Source organism: Pholcus phalangioides, unplaced genomic scaffold (genome assembly GCF_987345545.1).
Source record: "Pholcus phalangioides strain wild (caught in Gottingen) unplaced genomic scaffold, Ppha-v1.0 ptg000020l_1, whole genome shotgun sequence".
Taxonomy (NCBI): domain Eukaryota; kingdom Metazoa; phylum Arthropoda; class Arachnida; order Araneae; family Pholcidae; genus Pholcus; species Pholcus phalangioides.
The window spans coordinates 5,343,571-5,362,064 of NW_028301613.1; the positions used below are offsets into that span (position 1 = coordinate 5,343,571).

The window sequence follows — 18,494 nt, forward strand, 5'->3', positions numbered from 1 at the left end:
GTTTTGAACAAATTTCTTGACATTCAGAACTTTGAATTAGTATTAATGCCTATATTTATTTAATTTTAATAAAGGTCACACCTCCAAAAAAAAAAAACCCTCTAGACTTTTACTGACCATATGACCCGCATTTCGACGTCATAGAACTTTATTCAGATTAGTGTTTTATATTGCCATCAGAAAACAGATAAGTCTGCCAATAAATCTGAAAACAAAATGACCACAACATCAGTTTGCAATTGCGATTAATAGGCAGCGCTAACTCAATTGCTTTTTGTTTGTTTGTTATGATGATCAATAGATGGCAGCAGCAAACTCCGAAACAAACAAAACCGCAAGCTGAGACAAAAATTTAAATGGGCTGGTCCCAAAATTGTTTTGGAAGGTGATGTCAACAAACGGAGTATAAATGGCAGCTTTCCCGTTAATGAACCATCGCGCCGTGCGGAGATGGGGAGGGTGACATTTAATGACGGGCCATGGTAAGCATGCACTCTATCTATTTCCACGTGGTTATCTATGATCCCCACAAGGGGTGGGCTGACAAGGCCCCAGCCCTCGGCCCCCCCCCCCCCCGGGACAATTTTCACATTTTTTTTTGCTTTTTCACGCTATAAATTCACCATAAAGGGGCCCGTGAAAGATCCCAGCCTAGGGCCATGTGGTTATCTCTGTTTTGTTGTGAACCAAAGCCACTTGAAAGTTAATTACACTTAATGCAGCTTTGGTGCGAACCCTCCACTGAATAAACCATATATTATCTTGATACAATTCACTCACAAATATGTGGTGGCGCCACTCTCTCCAAAAATCATTCTTGCAAATCTGGCGTGCCAGCACGCACAGCTGTGATTTCCTTTGAAACCTCTCAATAACAGACACTATGGCAGTGGTTCTCAACCCTTTGAAGCCTGTGGCCCCCCTAAATGCCATTTGCGTAAGTGAAAGGCCCGGTCATACACACAACGGGAAATTAATGGGAAAGTGAAGCTGCAATCACACTTACGGCCCGGTGTGACTTGGTGTCTGGTAGTTGAGAGGCGCTACTCTATGGGACCAAGCACTGTGTTCCTTGAATAGAGGTGTTCTTTATTCAGTGTTAGTTCTTTTCGAAGGAACAGGGATGAGGACATTCGGTTGTTCTCGTCCTCCAAAAGGTTTGACTACATGCAGAGGCAGATGTATGGTTTTGCTGTGGGCTACGCTAAATTTTCCGCCCCCACTTCAGTCTAATTTTTGTCAACACTCATTCCTGAAATTTGTCCCCCCTCCCCATTTATATCCCGCTTAGCCCCGCTTCAGTGAATATGCCTCTGCCAGGGACGCCGGAACATATATGTTCATGTTGCTAAAGCAATACCAACCATTTGAATGGTATTGCTCAACACCACCAATCGTCGTTCAGATTTAGCTTGTACTCCCTCAGTTCGAGCGATGGGAGATTTACCAAAAATGGGACATTTTTGTTGACATACGGTCTTCATACATATCGAAATGAATACTATGTTCTATTACTACTATTAACATGGCCCCCACAAATGGGGGCTGACAGAGCTCTAGCCCTGGGGCCTAGAACAGTTCTCATCATTTTTTGCTTCTTCATACTACAAATTAACTACATAAGGGGCCCATGAAAAGTCTGACCAGGGCCCCACAAAAGATCCCAGCCTAGGGACCCCGCTCCAGTTTGTGGGGCCATGACTATTAAACCACTTATGTACCTCATCCATATTCCTCTACGGAACTTCTAATGAATTGGTACATGTTGGAATGTGCGTGTTTGTGTTAAGAACCTAACGGGAAGCTTTTTTGTGTAATGCTTGTTATAGTGCTGCCATCTACCACATATTTTTGAATTATGAGTGAAGTAATGTTTGAAGATTTTATCGTTGTAGGCCTTTTGCTCTCTGCAGCGAGACTTTTAATGGGGATATTGGTTTGCATATGCACCTCGAAGTTTGGAACTGCAGAAAACCAACTTCAGCCAACCATCACTGCGGCAACAGTAGGGTTCAAACCCGGGACCTTACGATGCGAGTGCGTCACTATGACCACTCGACCACCACACATTACTTAAGTAAATACCAAATATTTTCGACTTCCGGCGTCTCTGCCTTTAAGTCACTCCTTTGGTTACTCACATGCTACTTCCCTCTCTAAGTCAACTTTTTTCGCATGTGCTTTTTTTGCATTTCCATGCTTGCACAAGTTTTGGTCACTTACATGCAGTGATGGTAACTCGTGGGAAATTTCCCATATTCGTGGGAAAAATTGGCCAAAATTGGTCCACATGGGAAATTTCAAGGCATTTGTGGGAAATTTTGAGAGTTCATCAAACAAATAATTTTTATTGAAAAAAAAATATAAATGCAAAACACAAATGCTTTTCTAGTGTTAACTAGAAAACTTGACTGCATATTTCCACCGATAGATGGCAGGACAATTTTCGGAATGTGTGGGAAAAATTTAGTCAAAAGGGAAATTTTCGAGGGAAATTTTGCTTGACGAGGTTACCATCACTGCTTACATGCTTGAAAACTCTTTAGGATATACTTTTGGTCAGGGTTGTTTGGTTTAAACCATGTGGTTTTTTTCAAAAAATCAAATAAAAGTTGCCTAAATATCATTTTTTTTCCTTGAAAAATATCATATTGGTTCATTATTAGCCAAAATGTTTCAATTTTACCACATTTTATATCCTTGGGGTACATTCTGACGGTATATCTTTAAATGACATAAGATTTTATGAGTGGTTTTTTTCAATAAGTCTCATAAAAGTGGCCAGAATATACATATATTTTTCATATGAAGTATCTTAGTTATTTAAAGTTATATATAAAAGCCAAAATTTCTCATTCTTACAACATTTCCTAACCTTTGGCTACATTCTAATGCTCTATCTTTCGCAAATTCATGAATAAGGATTGTATCACACATCTAAATGTAGTGGTGTATTATCTCACAGGGATTTTTTTTCCCTTCACAAAGAAGCAGCTACAGTAGTGACACCATCAGGTCCTATAATCCAATAAAGACACCAACTGTCCTTAAAGGACAAAGTCTAGTGTACTAGTAGTTACATTACCTCACTTACATTTTCATTTTCTTTCCCATAAGAAGTAGCATATCTCCTACTGTATGTCTTAAGTGCCTCCTCCCAGTCTTAATATTCAATAGTTTTTTTTATACTTTCACACACACACTGTTAAGCCCAGTTAATCAAGGTTCTACTGTATAGTAGTAACAGATTTATGAAAAATAATCAGCTATATACAGGGTGATTATAATTTAAGTTTTGATTCCAAAACTATACAATAAGTACTGATCGGAATGACTTGAAAATTTGCATGGATACTCCTGAAGCAATGGAAGTTTCTTTCGCAAAAGAAAAAAGTGCAAAATGTGCAAGTAGATGATGCTGTACTTGGCCAGCAGTATAATCTATTTTGTGCAACCACATCATTTCGGCACTTCCACAGCATCAGTGTGTGGATAGAACTTCTATCAAGATGCACATTGCAATACCAGCAAAGCAGCTGCTGAAGACTCATTTTGGCAGGATGCACCTTAACTTCTGGCTGTGGGGGTACCTCAAAATGTTATAAACATTGGTCAGATTGCAAACTTTGGTGAATTTCAGTCTCCAGCACATTCCCTATACGTTAGAAGTTCCTCGGGGATATTACCCGGGGGGGAAGGGGGGCGTTTGGTTTAATAAAGCTGAATTGCAAGCACATCCACATTATGACTATGGGGCATACTCCGATTCTGTTGTTGAACAAGAATTTTTGTGCTTTCAACCTCATAGCCAGAACACGCGGTGGACAACATATTTAACATTTCTTAAGTAAGTTGTAGTTATTTGTTCAATTACTTCGTTTTTTGTAATGTTTCCATGAATTATGAAATCGTGAAATGCTATAATTAAGGTATCATTTTGCCATGACTGGCTATCGTTTCCATTCTACGAGCAAATTTATCACATGTTGGATGATGTCATTAATTTTACATTTTTAAGTATTTTTTCCCCTTTATCAAATAAAATTGAATTTTTTCAGGAATATTCATGTCAATTTTCGTCATTCTGACAATCGTTCTTTTTTTTACAGTGTTTTGAAGTCAGAACCTTAGTTATAATCACCCTGTATATCGTAAATCATTGCTAATTAATCTGCATCATTTATGCAAAATAGCTTCGTAATTAAGTATACTGAAAGTAACTGGAGAAAAACCTTTATATACTATATGATTAATAATAACATTAAAAGAATTTTCAAACACACAGTAATCCATTGAGTTAAGCAAAAAATAATTAAATTGCAAAAGTTGGTTTTTGTTAAAATGTAATAAATTTTTATTAATTAATATGGGAATAGCGTTAATTACATTAACCCTATCGACGGCTCAGGGTCGAACACAAAACCTCTTCAAAAAAAGCTACTTATTTTCACAAAATCTTTTCAAAATGACCACAGGGTCACGTGATTCTAGAATGCTTTCCCCCCAGTATGTGACAATGGGTAATTGGCATGTATGATAAGCCGTCGAGAGGGGGCTGAACCGAAGTGACAGGCTGGTAACGCCCGGTGATTGACCCTTTCTTCCCAGAAATGTACTTTCTCCTTTCATTCTCCAAAGTTTTTCTATTTTCCGAACTAAATAAAAAACACATAAAGGCGGGATATACTCAAAATTTTGAACGAAATTATTTTAGCGTGTTTATAGATGCTCAGCATTCTATGGTAAATAACTCTATCAATATAGATTAGCAGGCAATAAAATTTACTTGCTTTCGCTTGTGAAATATTGATATGATTAACTTAGTAACGAAATGTCACAGCGTACTAAAAAATTACTAATCCATCCACTAGGTATTTGAAAATGTCCCAATATTTTCAAGTTGAACACTATAAATATTCTGAATCTCGAGAAGCATTCTATATATATGCCCCTTAATATTTTAATTGTATTTTTTAAATTTGCAAGTGTTGAAGTATGTTCTCGCGATTTTGAGGTTCACCTAAAATGTGAATTATTTTTGAAAATCGAAAAGCTTTTTCGTAAATAATGTGCGTTGATTAAATCAGTGTTGTTGGAATTACTACTATTCGAGGCAAGGCATTGTAACAACTGATATTTGTCAGTTGATACAAATCTATTCGAGCAGAACTACAGCTACTTCCCAACCTTGGAACATCATTAAATAATTAATTTATCAAAACTTTCGGGTATAAAACTGCTTCTCAATGCTTTACTCACATTCTTTTTGAATATTCATTTCTTTTTTTCCATGATATCTTATGATCGTGGAATTAATTTCAAAAATGAGAGTAGGTTTAGTGAGATTGAATACGCATATTAGATATACAGTCATTTGCATCGGAATATAATAAAAGAATTCTCTCTGAAATATATAAATTTGGTGCATTAAATCATCTTACAAAAAAAAAATACATGAAAACACACAGTGACATACTGAGAAAAAGTTTAAATACACAAATACTCGAAGTAAATAAAGTCTCTGGAATTCAAAACGTGAAAGAAAGTTGTAACTAGAGCCCGGATGAAACATGCACTAAAAATAAAGTTGAATCTGCATTTTTAAAAATGTCGAATTATACCATGAAATAAAAATACCCGATCTTTTTCAAAAAATTAGAACACCCTAGAAATTTACGAGAGCAGTTCATAAAGAGCTCAAGTTGGAAAGCTCAAATTAAGGGTATGGTTGTAATTTACATTTTCATCTTTCCACCTATGTGACTTGCTGCAGCAATTAAGTAATAGCTTAGAAAGAGTCAAAATCATGATCTTTCTCCATACCATACGTCTTCAACTGGAATCAAAAGGTAGAGAGCCTAACGTTCACACCTCCATCCAGAGATGCCTTCTAATCCATTGGCCTCTATTTTTTGTTTCCACTGAGACTTCAGTTGAAGATGAAAAACGCAGATAGTATCAAGAATTCGCCAATGTGTATCAAACCTCATCGATATTTCGATGGTTTCGTGATATCTGATGATTGTACCTGATACTAATCTTATCAAGAGATTGCGGACTCGGGATAAATTAAATAAATTAATAAAAACTGATCAATTGCAAACCGCTATCGGCTCCCCGATAGCGAAGATGGGATTTATAGCTGAGGCCCGATTCGGGTCTGTGCCGGACACTCATAAATTGAATGTCTTGATGCATAAAATCCATGGCCAAGACCAAAGATGGCCACAGTACAAATACAATGTATTCGTACGATATCAGCACGCGTCCCCCCCCCCCACACAGTCCTAGCAAATACATGCGTAATTATGCGTTTTTCAGAAATTTCCCGTTTTTCTACCCGTATTGCGAACATTGAATGATTGTAGGTTTGCATACATAATGAGGAAAGATATGAAACACTTATTCGATCAAGTTGATGTAAATTTGCATGAAAATATTCATGTAATACAGTAATAGGTTTTAAGCCAAATGTTCTAATTTTCTCAAACAGCTTTCGGAGTGTTCCAATTTTTTGAAACAAAGAGGAAAAAATTAATTTGGTATTTTACGACGCATTTAATCTACTTTATGAATTTTTTTTTGCCACCGATATGCTCAAGATATGAAAGCTCATATAATATGATCATGATAGAAAAGGAAACTCGTAAATTTCTGGGTGTTCTAATTTTTTTGGGAAGGATGTATATATGTGAAAAATTGAAACCATCGTCGAATAATCCCGAATTATGGCATCAAAAATGAAAAATGCACGCAAAATTGAAAAAAAATTTATATATGGATTTGAAAGAGATAAAAAATGAATTGGAATGTTCCAACAAATCAAAAAAAGAAGCAAAAACACTCATATTATAATGCCGAAATATAAAAATATGTGCCTTAAAAATGCGTTAATATGCCTGCCCTAAAGGCTCAGAATATGTGGGGGGGGGGGGGTTATTGAAAAATATACGTATAATTAAAATATATATATATATTTATTTATATATGTATTTAAAGTGCGGAAATTTCCCTAAGAGAAAATACACCCAGGAAAAAAGAAGAAAAAATCGTCCATTTCGGAATTCAGAAATAAGTCAGAAATGAAAAATATGCTAAAAAAAGAAAACGCATTTATAGTGCAAAAATATGCATTTAAAGAAACATGCCTCAAAATGAACAATAGTCAATGTAAAATACTTTATTTAAAAAAAAAAAAAATATCATTGAGTTATCTGATTATATCGAGCGAAAAACTGAATGAGGGGAAGTCATTTTACTCGAGAATCGAGTAATAGTTTGGTATTTTTTATTTTTGTGAAAAATGGCATGGAATCCAAGGAAATGACTGAATTCGAATTTAAAAAATAGCAGATCACATGGGCGGAGATACGGGGAGGTGGCATGGGGAGCACTGCGCCCCCCCCCCCAACGTCAAAACTTAAGTCGACTAGTCTAATGTATATGTGTATAGATATCATCATCACCTTGCTCCCACAGCAATACTGACCGCGCCCCCCAGACTTCCAAGGTTATCTCCGCCTAAGGCAGATAATCTTATCACAAGAGAGATTTCTGCACATTTTCCAGGAAGTTTACATTCCTCAACTTTTTTTGGGGATCGCGAATCTTTACAAAGAAAACTATTAGTGACATCACAAAGGAGAAAAAACAGGACATTCCATCTTTGCATCAACCATTTTGTCAAAAAAAAAGGGGTTTGCCAACTTGGCTCGGCATTTATTTGATACAATACAAGTTCCTTTTCTGAGAAAAAGCGTTCGCTAGTTCTCTCTCTCTCTTCCATTTTGGATTTATTTTTGTTGTACCATGGTCATTTTGTGCACACTTATCTGTTGTACCTACTGTGGGTACTAGAAGAATAGCCAGTTTTAAGAAGTCCGATGAAACAGCTGTTGTATTGGCACACAATAGACAATTGAAAGTACAACAGAGATGAGATTTTTTTAAACTCAAGCATCTGTTATTTTGCTGTATTTACGAGTCTGAATTTACTGGTTCGCAAGTAAAATGGCATGCACCCTGTATAAGAATATCTTAATACTAGGGGGGCTCTGCCCCCCCTTCCCTTCCCAACATATCTTGTTTATGTCGTCCCACTTCATCAGCGTGCTATGGAAAGGGACACGTGAAAGCATCAGCTTACTGAATTTTAAGATAATAAAGCAACAAAAAACAAATGTGATTCAAGTAACCCAGAAAAACTTCTCCACGAGGGTCCCCAGACTCCAATTCGCTGAATTTTAGTGAGGGACCCAGACTGGATTCATCTCGGGCTTCCGCTGTTGCAAAATTCCACGGAAAATAATTATATTCATCCATGGCCCCCAAAATTAATCCTGTCAATTTCCACATGGGGCCCCCGACCTGGAAGCTTGTCGGTCATCCCCCGCTGCGAGTGCTATGAAATATTTTCATTTGTACTCATTTTACCAACGAATAAAACCCATCGCTCCCAACAAAATACGTTTACAAAATACATTTATCTCAAGCTTCAGCTGTTGCAAGTTCCACAATGTTAAACAAAAGACAACAATGAGATTCATCCAGGGCCCCCAAAATGAAACCTATCAATTTCCACATCGGCCCATATATTCCATATCGGCCCGTACATATATTCAGTACATGTCCTTTGCCCCCCCCCCCCCCCGGAAAAAGTTGAAATGACGGCCCTGGTCACCGACCTCGAAGCTTTTCCGACGTCCACAGCTGCGAGTGCCACGACAAATTTTCATTTGTATTAATTTTACCAACGAATAAAACCCATCGCCCCCAACAAAATACGTCGGACCCAGAAGAGAATAAGATTCATCCTGGGCCCCCAAAATGAAACGGGGTCCCCGACTCGGAAGCTTATCGGGTATACCCCTGTGAGGGCCATGGAAAATATTCATTTGTATTCATTTTACCAACGAATAAAATCCAGCGCCCCACGCAATCACTCCGGACCGAATTCCGGACTGGAAATATCTTCAGCTTCTGCTATCGGAAATTTTTCAGTTTTAAAGCAGCAAGAAAACAATGAGGTCCATCAAGGGCCTCTGGAAATTAAACCTTTTAACTTCCCCATGAAGGTACATGTGCAATGTACCAAGACCCCGTATGTTGGGAGCACCGGTGATTTATGTATATTATACAATGTCGGCATGACCCCCACAAGGGCAGGGCTGACAGGGGCTGGAACGATTCTTATCACTTTTTGATTTTTCACGCTATAAATTAACCACAGAGGGGCCCGTGAAAAAGCTGGTTTGGGGCCCGCTATCTCTCCCATCCTAGGGGTCCCTACTGTAGGAAGTGGGAGCCTCTCGGTACATACACATAAATTAGTCCAGATGGGGGGCATGCAAGAGTTGGTCCCAATATGCAAGAGGTAAATGAAAACTTGAACCAAAATTGTAACCGACTTCCGTAATTTCCGTTTCCCAAAAACGTAACAGATTTTCGTTACATAAAATCATCACTAATTTCTGTTGCTTAGAAACAGGCCCTTTTCGAGTTTGGGATTTTATATTATAGAGTATATAATAATAATTCAAAGCAAAAAATATCGAAAACCCTTTAGAACGTTGTTCAACGGACGGCTTTTGAAACGACGCAACGTACCAACGAGAACGACGGGGGGCAAAGCATATGCACTCAATGTGTGTGTGTGTATATATATATATACCATTTTTAGTGTATTTTCAAAAGCCGGGAGGGGCAACGCCCCCCCCCCGACCCCCCCCCCAAATGACGGTCCTGCTCAAGAGGTTAACGAAGCCACGCTGGAGATTTTTTTTCCATGAGATGCTTCAATAATTTGGTGACAATTTCAGTAGAACATTAAATTGCCCAAGAATCATAGTACATAAAACAAATGATATATAGAACATTCGTTAAAAAATATACACGAACATACCCTAACCCAGCGGTTCTTAATTTTTTTTTCACTCACGGAGTTCCGTGGGCCTTTCATTTTAATTGATTTATCATATTTTGTTTATTCATTTCATTTTCCTTGACCGGTCGCAGAGCCCTGGAAAATGCATACGGAGCACCAGTTAAGAACCGCTGCCCTAACCAAGCTACTAACGAGTGAATTAGCACAAATATAATTAGTAATAACTGGAGGAAGAACTAATAATTTGTTCTCTTAGCACAAGCTGTAGTTTTCTGCGTGGATGATGAATGAATTATAGGATTCGGAATAAACCTCAGAACAGTGGTTAAATTTCATAGGTTTGAATATATATTCATAGATACGAATAATAAATATTTTTGTCAAATCAATTAACAATCTCTAATTTACAGGTAAAAACTTTTCTTTTCTTTCTTTCTTTTTTTCAACTACAACGTGGGTATTTGCGCCCTTTTCAAACCAAGTAATCCTTCTTTTCTCAATAAGCTATTCTTCTTTTCAAACATTGGTAAGTTTGGGGAGGAGAGGACTGTATTGTTGCAGGAAGGGGCAGTTTGACGACACTGTGTACCTGTCACTAACCGTACAATGAGATGGGGGAAGGAACTGGTTCCTGGCGAACGCATTTATGAGTTCGAGCCGAAATGACGGTAGTTGTCTTCGGACTCATATATGAGTTCAGGCCGAAATGACGGTAGTTGTCTTCGAACTCATATATGAGTCTTCACCGTTTAGAAGGTTAATAAACATTTTATTTTAGTTAATTATTAGAAGTTTGAATGATTTTTCAGAAATTTCATTGTTTTTAATTTTAATACTATTTAAAACAAAAAAACCGGTTTAAACCAAAAAACCCGGTTTTTTGGGTTTTTTTTAAAAAAAAACATTTTTTTTACCAACCCTGCTTTTGGTCACTCACTGGTCTGTACCCTTGCTCTCTGGGTCACTGATTTGGCCACCCATACGCTTGCGCACTCTTTTGGCCACTCACATGCTTGCACACTGTTTGGTCACTCTCATGATTCCACACTGCTTTGGTCACTCACATGCTTGTGCAATGTTTCGGTCACCAAAGTCTTAACACTGTTCTGGTGAGTCAGTGTTTGATCACTCATGTGCTTGTGCACTGTTTTGGTCACTCACAGGGCCACAACTATGTGGGAGCAGGCGAGTCTCGTGCCCCGGGCGCTAGACCCGAGGGGGCGCAAATCTCATTCTGAAACCTCTCCTTAAACATTACAAGGGGGCGTCAAAATACGCGCTTGCCCGAGGTGACCAAGCACCTAGTTGCAGCCCTGGTCAGTCATATGCTTGTGTAATGTTTTGGTCACTCACGTGCTTGCACACAGTTTTTGGTCACTCGGGTGCATGGGCGGAGATGCGTGGGGGTATTGCTCCCCAGCATCAAAGGTGGAGTCGACTGATCTAACGTATATATATGAATTGACATCATCGTGGCCCCCCCAGACTTCCAAGTCTATCTCCGCCTATGCTCAGGTGTTTGCGAACTCTCTAGGTCACTCGCTGACCTAGCTCTTAGGCAGGAGTGGATTGTGTTGCCACCTGGGGGCTTTTCAAATTTTTCTGCTTTTCCATTATATTTATTTATTTGACCATTCATTCCTCAGATTTTCCGCCATTTTTGGGCTATAACACACTAAGCCACTCCACCTCCCCTCTGCAAATACGCTTCTGACTATATGATGATAATTGCTGTATCGTGGTCCACCACAATGGGGGGGGGGGGGGGGGGCTAACAGAGAGTCAATGACCATGCTTATAAACTCTTTAGGTTACTCTTGTGGTTACTCACTGACCCGGTAAATCTTTCTCTAGGTCCCTTTTTTGGACATTCACATTCTTGCACATGCTCTACATCACTCTTTTGATCTTTTACATGTTTGCAGACTCTTTCGGTCATTGTGCATAATCATGTGTACATCAGTAGGCCAGCATTTCTACTCAGATGGGGGCCCTGAGAAAAATCTATTCACCCGGTGGCCCACAATGCTCTTAACACGGTCCGGGAATTTATAGAAAAAACAAAAAATGACACAAATGGTCATTGACTCTCTGTTAGCCCCCCCCCCCCCTTGTGGTGGATCACGACACAGCAATTAATTATCATATAGTCAGAAGCGACAATCAATTTTGACACAAATGGTGTCATTTTTTGTTTTTTCTATAAATTCCCTACAGAGAGCAGTGATGGAGGGGGAGCATAGCTTGTGCTTAACCCAGACAGGACCGTGTTAAGAGCATTGTGGGCCACCGGGTGAATAGATTTTTCTCAGGGCCCCCCATCTGAGTCTGAGTAGAAATGCTGGCCTACTGATGTACACATGATTATGCACAATGACCTGCAAACATGTGAAAGATCAAAAGAGTGATGTAGAGCATGTGCAAGAATGTGAATGTCCAAAAAAGGGACCTAGAGAAAGATTTACCGGATCAGTGAGCAACCACAAGAGTAACCTAAAGAGTTTATAAGCATGGGATTGACCCTTGACCTAAAGTGAATACAAGCATGTGAATGACCTAAAGAGTAGGGGACTAGGTCAATGACTGACTGAGAGTGTGTGGAAGCATTTCAGTGAGTGACATGAAGACACAGGGCAAGTGGGTTATAGCCCAGGTCGTCTAATTCCAGGAATGAGTGGGTCTAGAAAATTTGACTGGAATGGATGAGAATGGCAGTGAGATTAGTGTAGGCCAAAGGTGGCGAAACCATAAATCCCCCCCCTTGCATTCGGACATGACGCCTGAGCCCGATATTAACAGGGAGGCTTATAGGATGAGATCTGATACCAGGGGTGGATCTAGAGCTCACTATTAGGAGGGGTGATTTTTCATATTGTTGTGAATTGGGTGACTATACGTCCCGCATTTTGTCCTGTATTTTCTGGGTCAGTCCCGGTTTTTGTGGTTTTTTCTCAATTTCGACGTTTTTGGGAAAAAAATGCCCCAGTGTTTCAGTCGAAGTTTTCTCGAATTCCTTATTTAATTAAAAACGTTGATACAAGTAATTTTCGACAGATTTATTGAATGCAGTAGATTTGCAAGATTGAGGTAAATATGTGAGGTGTTCCAGTTAAGTATATGTGGACTCCAGGGTGTCGTCTTGCCCGAGGACCCATGGTGTCGAGATGTAGCAGCACCAAATCTTCGCTAAATCAGGTGTCATGTATCAAACTTTTGTTTGCTGTGAGCTTGCTCGAAAAACAGGTTCAAGTGATCCTGGGTAAAATGATCGTGTGATTGTTTTGGCTTGAATATTGTACTCATGTTCGGTAGAAATCGGATGCTGCTAGGCTTATGATTATTTTTCTGTATTTTCAGGAATGAGTACGAAACTGACAATATGTAATTGAGATGGCGTCTTCTGGAGTGATTTTAGAAATAACTTTGCCCCTGCCAACATTAACTGGAAGACAAATTCAGTATGAATGTATTCTACGGAAAATGTTGAGAGCAAACTCTGTCGCATGGTGAAAATGTGTTGTGTGCACATGTAAAAGAATCGACCTAGTACGGAGTCCAGTAACTGCGAACAAGTATTCTTGTGTAAAGATAGCTTCGATTCAGGTAGCAACGATCAAGCATTTTGTGAAAAGATGGGCTCCACAACAAAGCCCTACAAATGTGAACTGTGTTCGAAAGCATTCTCAAGACGCGATGTCTTAGCTCTCCATAGAAGAACCCACACCAAAGAGAAGCCATACCAATGTGATGACTGCGACACTAAATTCTCCCTGAAGTCCTCCCTGGTCCGACACAAAAAAACTCACTCCGATAAGAAGTTCTTTGAATGTGACATCTGTAGTGAGAGATTTTCCCACCCCCGTCATCTGTTCAGGCACAAAATGGTCCACTCCGTGGCAAATCCCTATCAATGTGAAATGTGCATGAGAACTTTTGCACGGCTCGACAATCTAGCCGTTCACAGGAGGACGCACACCGATGAGAAGCCGCATGAATGTGAAATCTGCTACATAAAGTTCTCCACCAAGTTCTCTCTCAGCCGGCATAAGAAAGTGCACACCAATGCGAATGTCTTCGAATGCGACGTTTGCAATGAAGCTTTCACGCAGCGGTCTATTTTAAACAAACATAAGAGGATCCACCTCAGTGTTAAGCCATTGAAATGTGGAATGTGTGCAAAGACATTCACCCGACAGACCAATCTAGTCCTCCACATAAGAACTCACACCGATGACAAGCCGTTCGAGTGTAGCAAATGCAATGCAAAGTTCACTAGCAGGTCGTCCCTGAGAAGACACGGGAACGTTCACTCCGTTGAGAAACCGTATGAATGCGATTTCTGCAAGACGAGGTTCTCCTTCAAGTCTTCTCTCAACCGGCATAAAAGGGTCCACACAGAAGGGAGGATCTTTGTGTGCGATGTATGCAGTAAGACGTTCTCGCAAAAAACTCACCTGCAATTCCACAAAAAGTCTCACGAGGAGAAGAAGCCTCGTAAGCATTCGGTGTCGATATACAGTGTATCTTTTCTCAGCAAGCAGAGGATAACGAACCGTGTCAGGGAGGAACCTTCTGACGAACCAGGTTCTTTGATTTCTGATGGCGGTTCAGCCGCTCGCAGAAAATATGAAAGATTTTATAGGTGTCAGTTTTGCGACAAAACTTTCATGCACAGCTCCAGTTACAGAACGCACAAAATATTCAATTGTAAGGTTCGGATTTCATTTACTCCAATCTAAATTTTGACCGGAGAAGAAATACAGATCCTGCAGTAGTTGTTTCTTCTCTTTCAATAATTATTTGAAAGACCGTTATGATTTGTGCATAGTCTAGTCATTTCACGTAATGATGTGCCAAATTTGTGTGTGTTACTCATATTATAAAGATGTATGAAATGGAAACGGAGCAGTGGTTATAACTCAGTTTCTTTTTGTATAAGCGAGAAGACATTTATGTGAAGAGCTACAGCGAAAGTAAGGAAAGCAAGCCTTACTGGGGGAATGGACTAGCACTGTAGATAGTCGCGTGGATGCACATGATATGTGCTGGAAGTCAGCTGACGGTACCGTCCAGCAGACAATGTGTTGCTGTTAAAACTAGCAGCTGTGTGGTTGATTCAGGTAGTAAAGATTGAGCATTTGGTGAAAAGATGGGCTCCACTGCAAAGCCCTACAAATTACAAACTGTGTTTGTTGGAAAGCGTTCTTAAGACGTGATGTCCTAGCTCTCCATAGGAGAACCCACACCTGAGTGGTCATAGTGACAGACTAGCATCCTGAGGACCCAGGTTCGAACCCCACCACCGCCATAGTGGTAGTCGGCTGAAGTTGGTTTTCTGTGGTTCTCTCCCAACTTTGAGGAGAGTTGGATCTCCACGTTAAAAAGTCTCACCACAGGCCTACTATGGTACAATTATTCAATCCTTGCGCTTCAATCATGAGTTAGAAAAATTGATGGCAGTATTATAACAAGCATTATACACACAAACAAAACTTTGCAAAAGGTTTGCAACACATTTTCCAGCAATGGCCCAGGTCTTCTTCGCCTGCCTATGTATATATCTCTTATACTGCGATAGAGTGGCTACTTTACCGCACACCAACTCCAGTCATATATCGCCATACAGCAATTTCCAACCAGTGGAGTTAGGGTGGGAAATGAAGGTTCCATCTATTGGTGGTCGCTCCAGGCTCTGTAGGTAAAGAACTTGTTTCTGATGTTCTTTGCTTGGATTTGAACCCATGGACCTTGATGGTAACTTTCATAGTGGAAGACGAGCATCTGACCACTGTTCTACTTGGGCTTTTAACAGATGGAACAGCACTTAACGGCTGGCCATGATCTGATCAGAGAGTAACAGGCCTACAATGGAACAAATATCTAATTATTACACTTCATTCACAGATGGTAGCAGTGAAATTTTTGAAACAAGACACTAGATACTGTTAGGTACCTACACACACTTACACTTTTGGCACAACTCAGTTGCTACTAAATTGCCTCCGCAGTGCCCATGTCTCCTGAGATGAACCAGCTTATATTCCCTAGGGGAACAGAGCGGGGGTCACGGTTGGTCTGGAGGTTGTAAATTGCCCATGACGATAGACCAGAGTTTGTGTGCGATTTGAAAGGAAAAAAGACAATGTGTTTTTTCCTCATCTCTATCTGCGGAGTGTTTGGGAGTAAAGAAGACCGACATGGTGTTATTCTTTATTTTTAATGGCAGAAGGAGTTGGAATTTACGAAGTTCATCAGTGAACAAAGGCAATGTATGGAGAACATGCACTGTTATTGACTTGTATGCAGGAATGGCACAAGCGTTTCCACCATGCACTCACTTTCCTGCTGTGGAGTTTCTCTGTAATGATGCAGAAATGAAGAACCGAAACTCACTTTTCCTTGCTGATGTGTCCTATGGTGCATTTGTGACGAACCACTTGTCACAACCGAGATCTCAATGAGTACCACGAAGCAATCCAATGCAATAAGAGTCAGACTTAGATCTTAGAGGATGATGAGACGGCGTAGGCGGAGATTGACTTGGAAGTCTGGGGGGGGGGGGCCACAATGATGATGATGATGATGTCAATTCATCTATACATATATACATTAGATCAGTTGACTCGACGTTTGACTCCCCCCCCCCCGTATCTCCACCCATGTCAGACGGTCAGAATCTAACTCAAGAGCATCGATGACAGAGGACTATGCTCCTCGGGTGAAGTCTGAATACGACCGATGAAGCAAGTAATTAAGATGAAACTGCAAGACCCAGTTGAAGTTGAAAAACGTAGAAGTGATCCTGCTGCTGCTTCATATATATGGCTGGCTGCTGTCGAGGCAGCCAGTCAGCGCCGGTCACGCTCCTCATTTGCATATAGTCTATCATTCCGGAGCAGTCAGATAGCTGAGGCAGCGGCACCGCCATGTTGTTTTGCTGTCAACTATGATGAGGCGAGCATTTTCCCGGCAACAGTGCTGTACTATTTAGTTGACTTACAGATGACGTGAATTAGTATTTCAGGTGTAAATATTATTAAAAATATAAGCATTAAATAAATAGCACTTATATGTGAAATTGGATGATCCCTCTCCATTCGCCACTGATCCGATCCCATTACATGTCGTCTGTTTCAGATGATTATCAGGTCAACTTCTTTCTTCAACATGTCTGTGACCTCGACCAGGTCTCGTATCATCAGTCACAGATTCCCGTCCCTCTGGGAAATGCTTGTTCCATCAGTGCTGCCTTAATGCATTTGCCCACCTAGGTACAGCCTGTGTGCACAACACCCTCACAAAAATGAAACGTGGTTGAAATTTTTGAGAATTTGCCATGTAGGGCCTCAGGAAAATCAGTTGGCCCTGGTGGCCCATGATGCTTCTAAGACTGCTCTGATGCCGTCCAAGTTTCAAAAATTGAATTTGGGGGGGGGGGGGTCATTGATTGTGGAATCTGATGTACAAAGCTGTTAAAAAAAATCAAATTGAATTTCCAACATACGTTCCCCATTAGTTTCTTGAATGGGAAAATATCTTTTTAGAGTCCTGTTGCGGCCATACCTACCAAGCCTCATAGGAGGCTTTACCGTTACTCACCAGGTACCTGGAACACAAGATCCATGGAACTCAGAAAAGATCCTCAGTTGTGTATGTAAGATTTGTACAATTTTTAAGTAAACACATAGGTTGCACTCAGGGGCGGCTCGAGGCAAAAATCTGTATCTGCGCGGGACCTATTTTTGTGTCCCTGACCTCCCCCAATTAAAAAAAAAAACATTTGTTTCAATCGCTTCATTTTGATGCTTCAAAGGAACAGCGATACTTTATGTCATAACATATGCATAACAATATAACATATGTTGAATTTTTTTCAACATACGTCGGAGTTGGCGCTTCTACTAGGGGGGCAGCAATCATTTCCCCTAACCTTTTTTTCGCCCTTTCTACCTCAGACTTGGCGCCCTCCTACATCAGGCACAAATAATTTTTCCTAATATATTTTTTTTCACCCTTTCACTTCGAATTTGACGCCTCTAGAGCACACCCAGTGCCACTGAGCTGCCCCTGGTTGAACTTATAGAGAAGTCTGGCGAGTCGGGAGTCAGTTATGTCGGTCAGTGATCGGGAGCGCCAAAGTGCATGGGTTTTCTCGTGTGTGTGAGAAAGCACATTTTTGTTTCTTCTCGTGTGACAGGTACATTTTTGTTTCTTCTCGTGTGACAGGTACATTTTTGTTTCTTCTCGTGTGACAGGTACATTTTTGTTTCTTCTCGTGTGACAGGTACAAATGAAGCCCAAGTGCAGGATCCCTATTTAAAATGGTCAGCAAATCATAGGTTTTAATTCATTCATTTTTTTAATATTTATTCAATATTTTTTTTTCGAAATCTTTCCCACATAAAGAAGACACCTTCCATTCCTGTAATACTCCCCACAACACAACACAGGCAAACACTTTTGCTCTCGTTAGTAGAAAAATTGGGTGACTGAGGGCGATTCTCCACCATTATTTTTATTTTTTACAGAACAATATAAGAGAAAGTAATTACCTCTTCTCCCCCCCCTCCCCCAAAAATCTCCTGCAGGGGCAAACAAAATCTGATAGAAG

The 18,494-nt window shown here is 40.1% G+C and overlaps 1 protein-coding gene across 1 annotated transcript; it reads left to right on the plus strand.

The window, feature by feature from the left end:
• Positions 1-233: 233 nt before the first annotated feature.
• Positions 234-16,958, plus strand: LOC149070828 (uncharacterized). The gene is made up of 2 exons (XM_089248781.1): positions 234-482; positions 13,241-16,958. Exon 2 carries the CDS (start codon positions 13,516-13,518, stop codon positions 14,620-14,622), a length of 1,107 nt encoding a protein of 368 aa, XP_089104907.1. The 5' UTR covers positions 234-482; positions 13,241-13,515; the 3' UTR covers positions 14,623-16,958.
• The last annotated feature ends 1,536 nt before the right edge of the window (positions 16,959-18,494 follow it).

What these genes read in the sequence shown, in the direction of transcription:
- LOC149070828 (XM_089248781.1), top strand. Translation starts at nt 13,516, where the DNA reads ATGGGCTCCACAACAAAGCCCTACAAATGTGAACTGTGTTCGAAAGCA.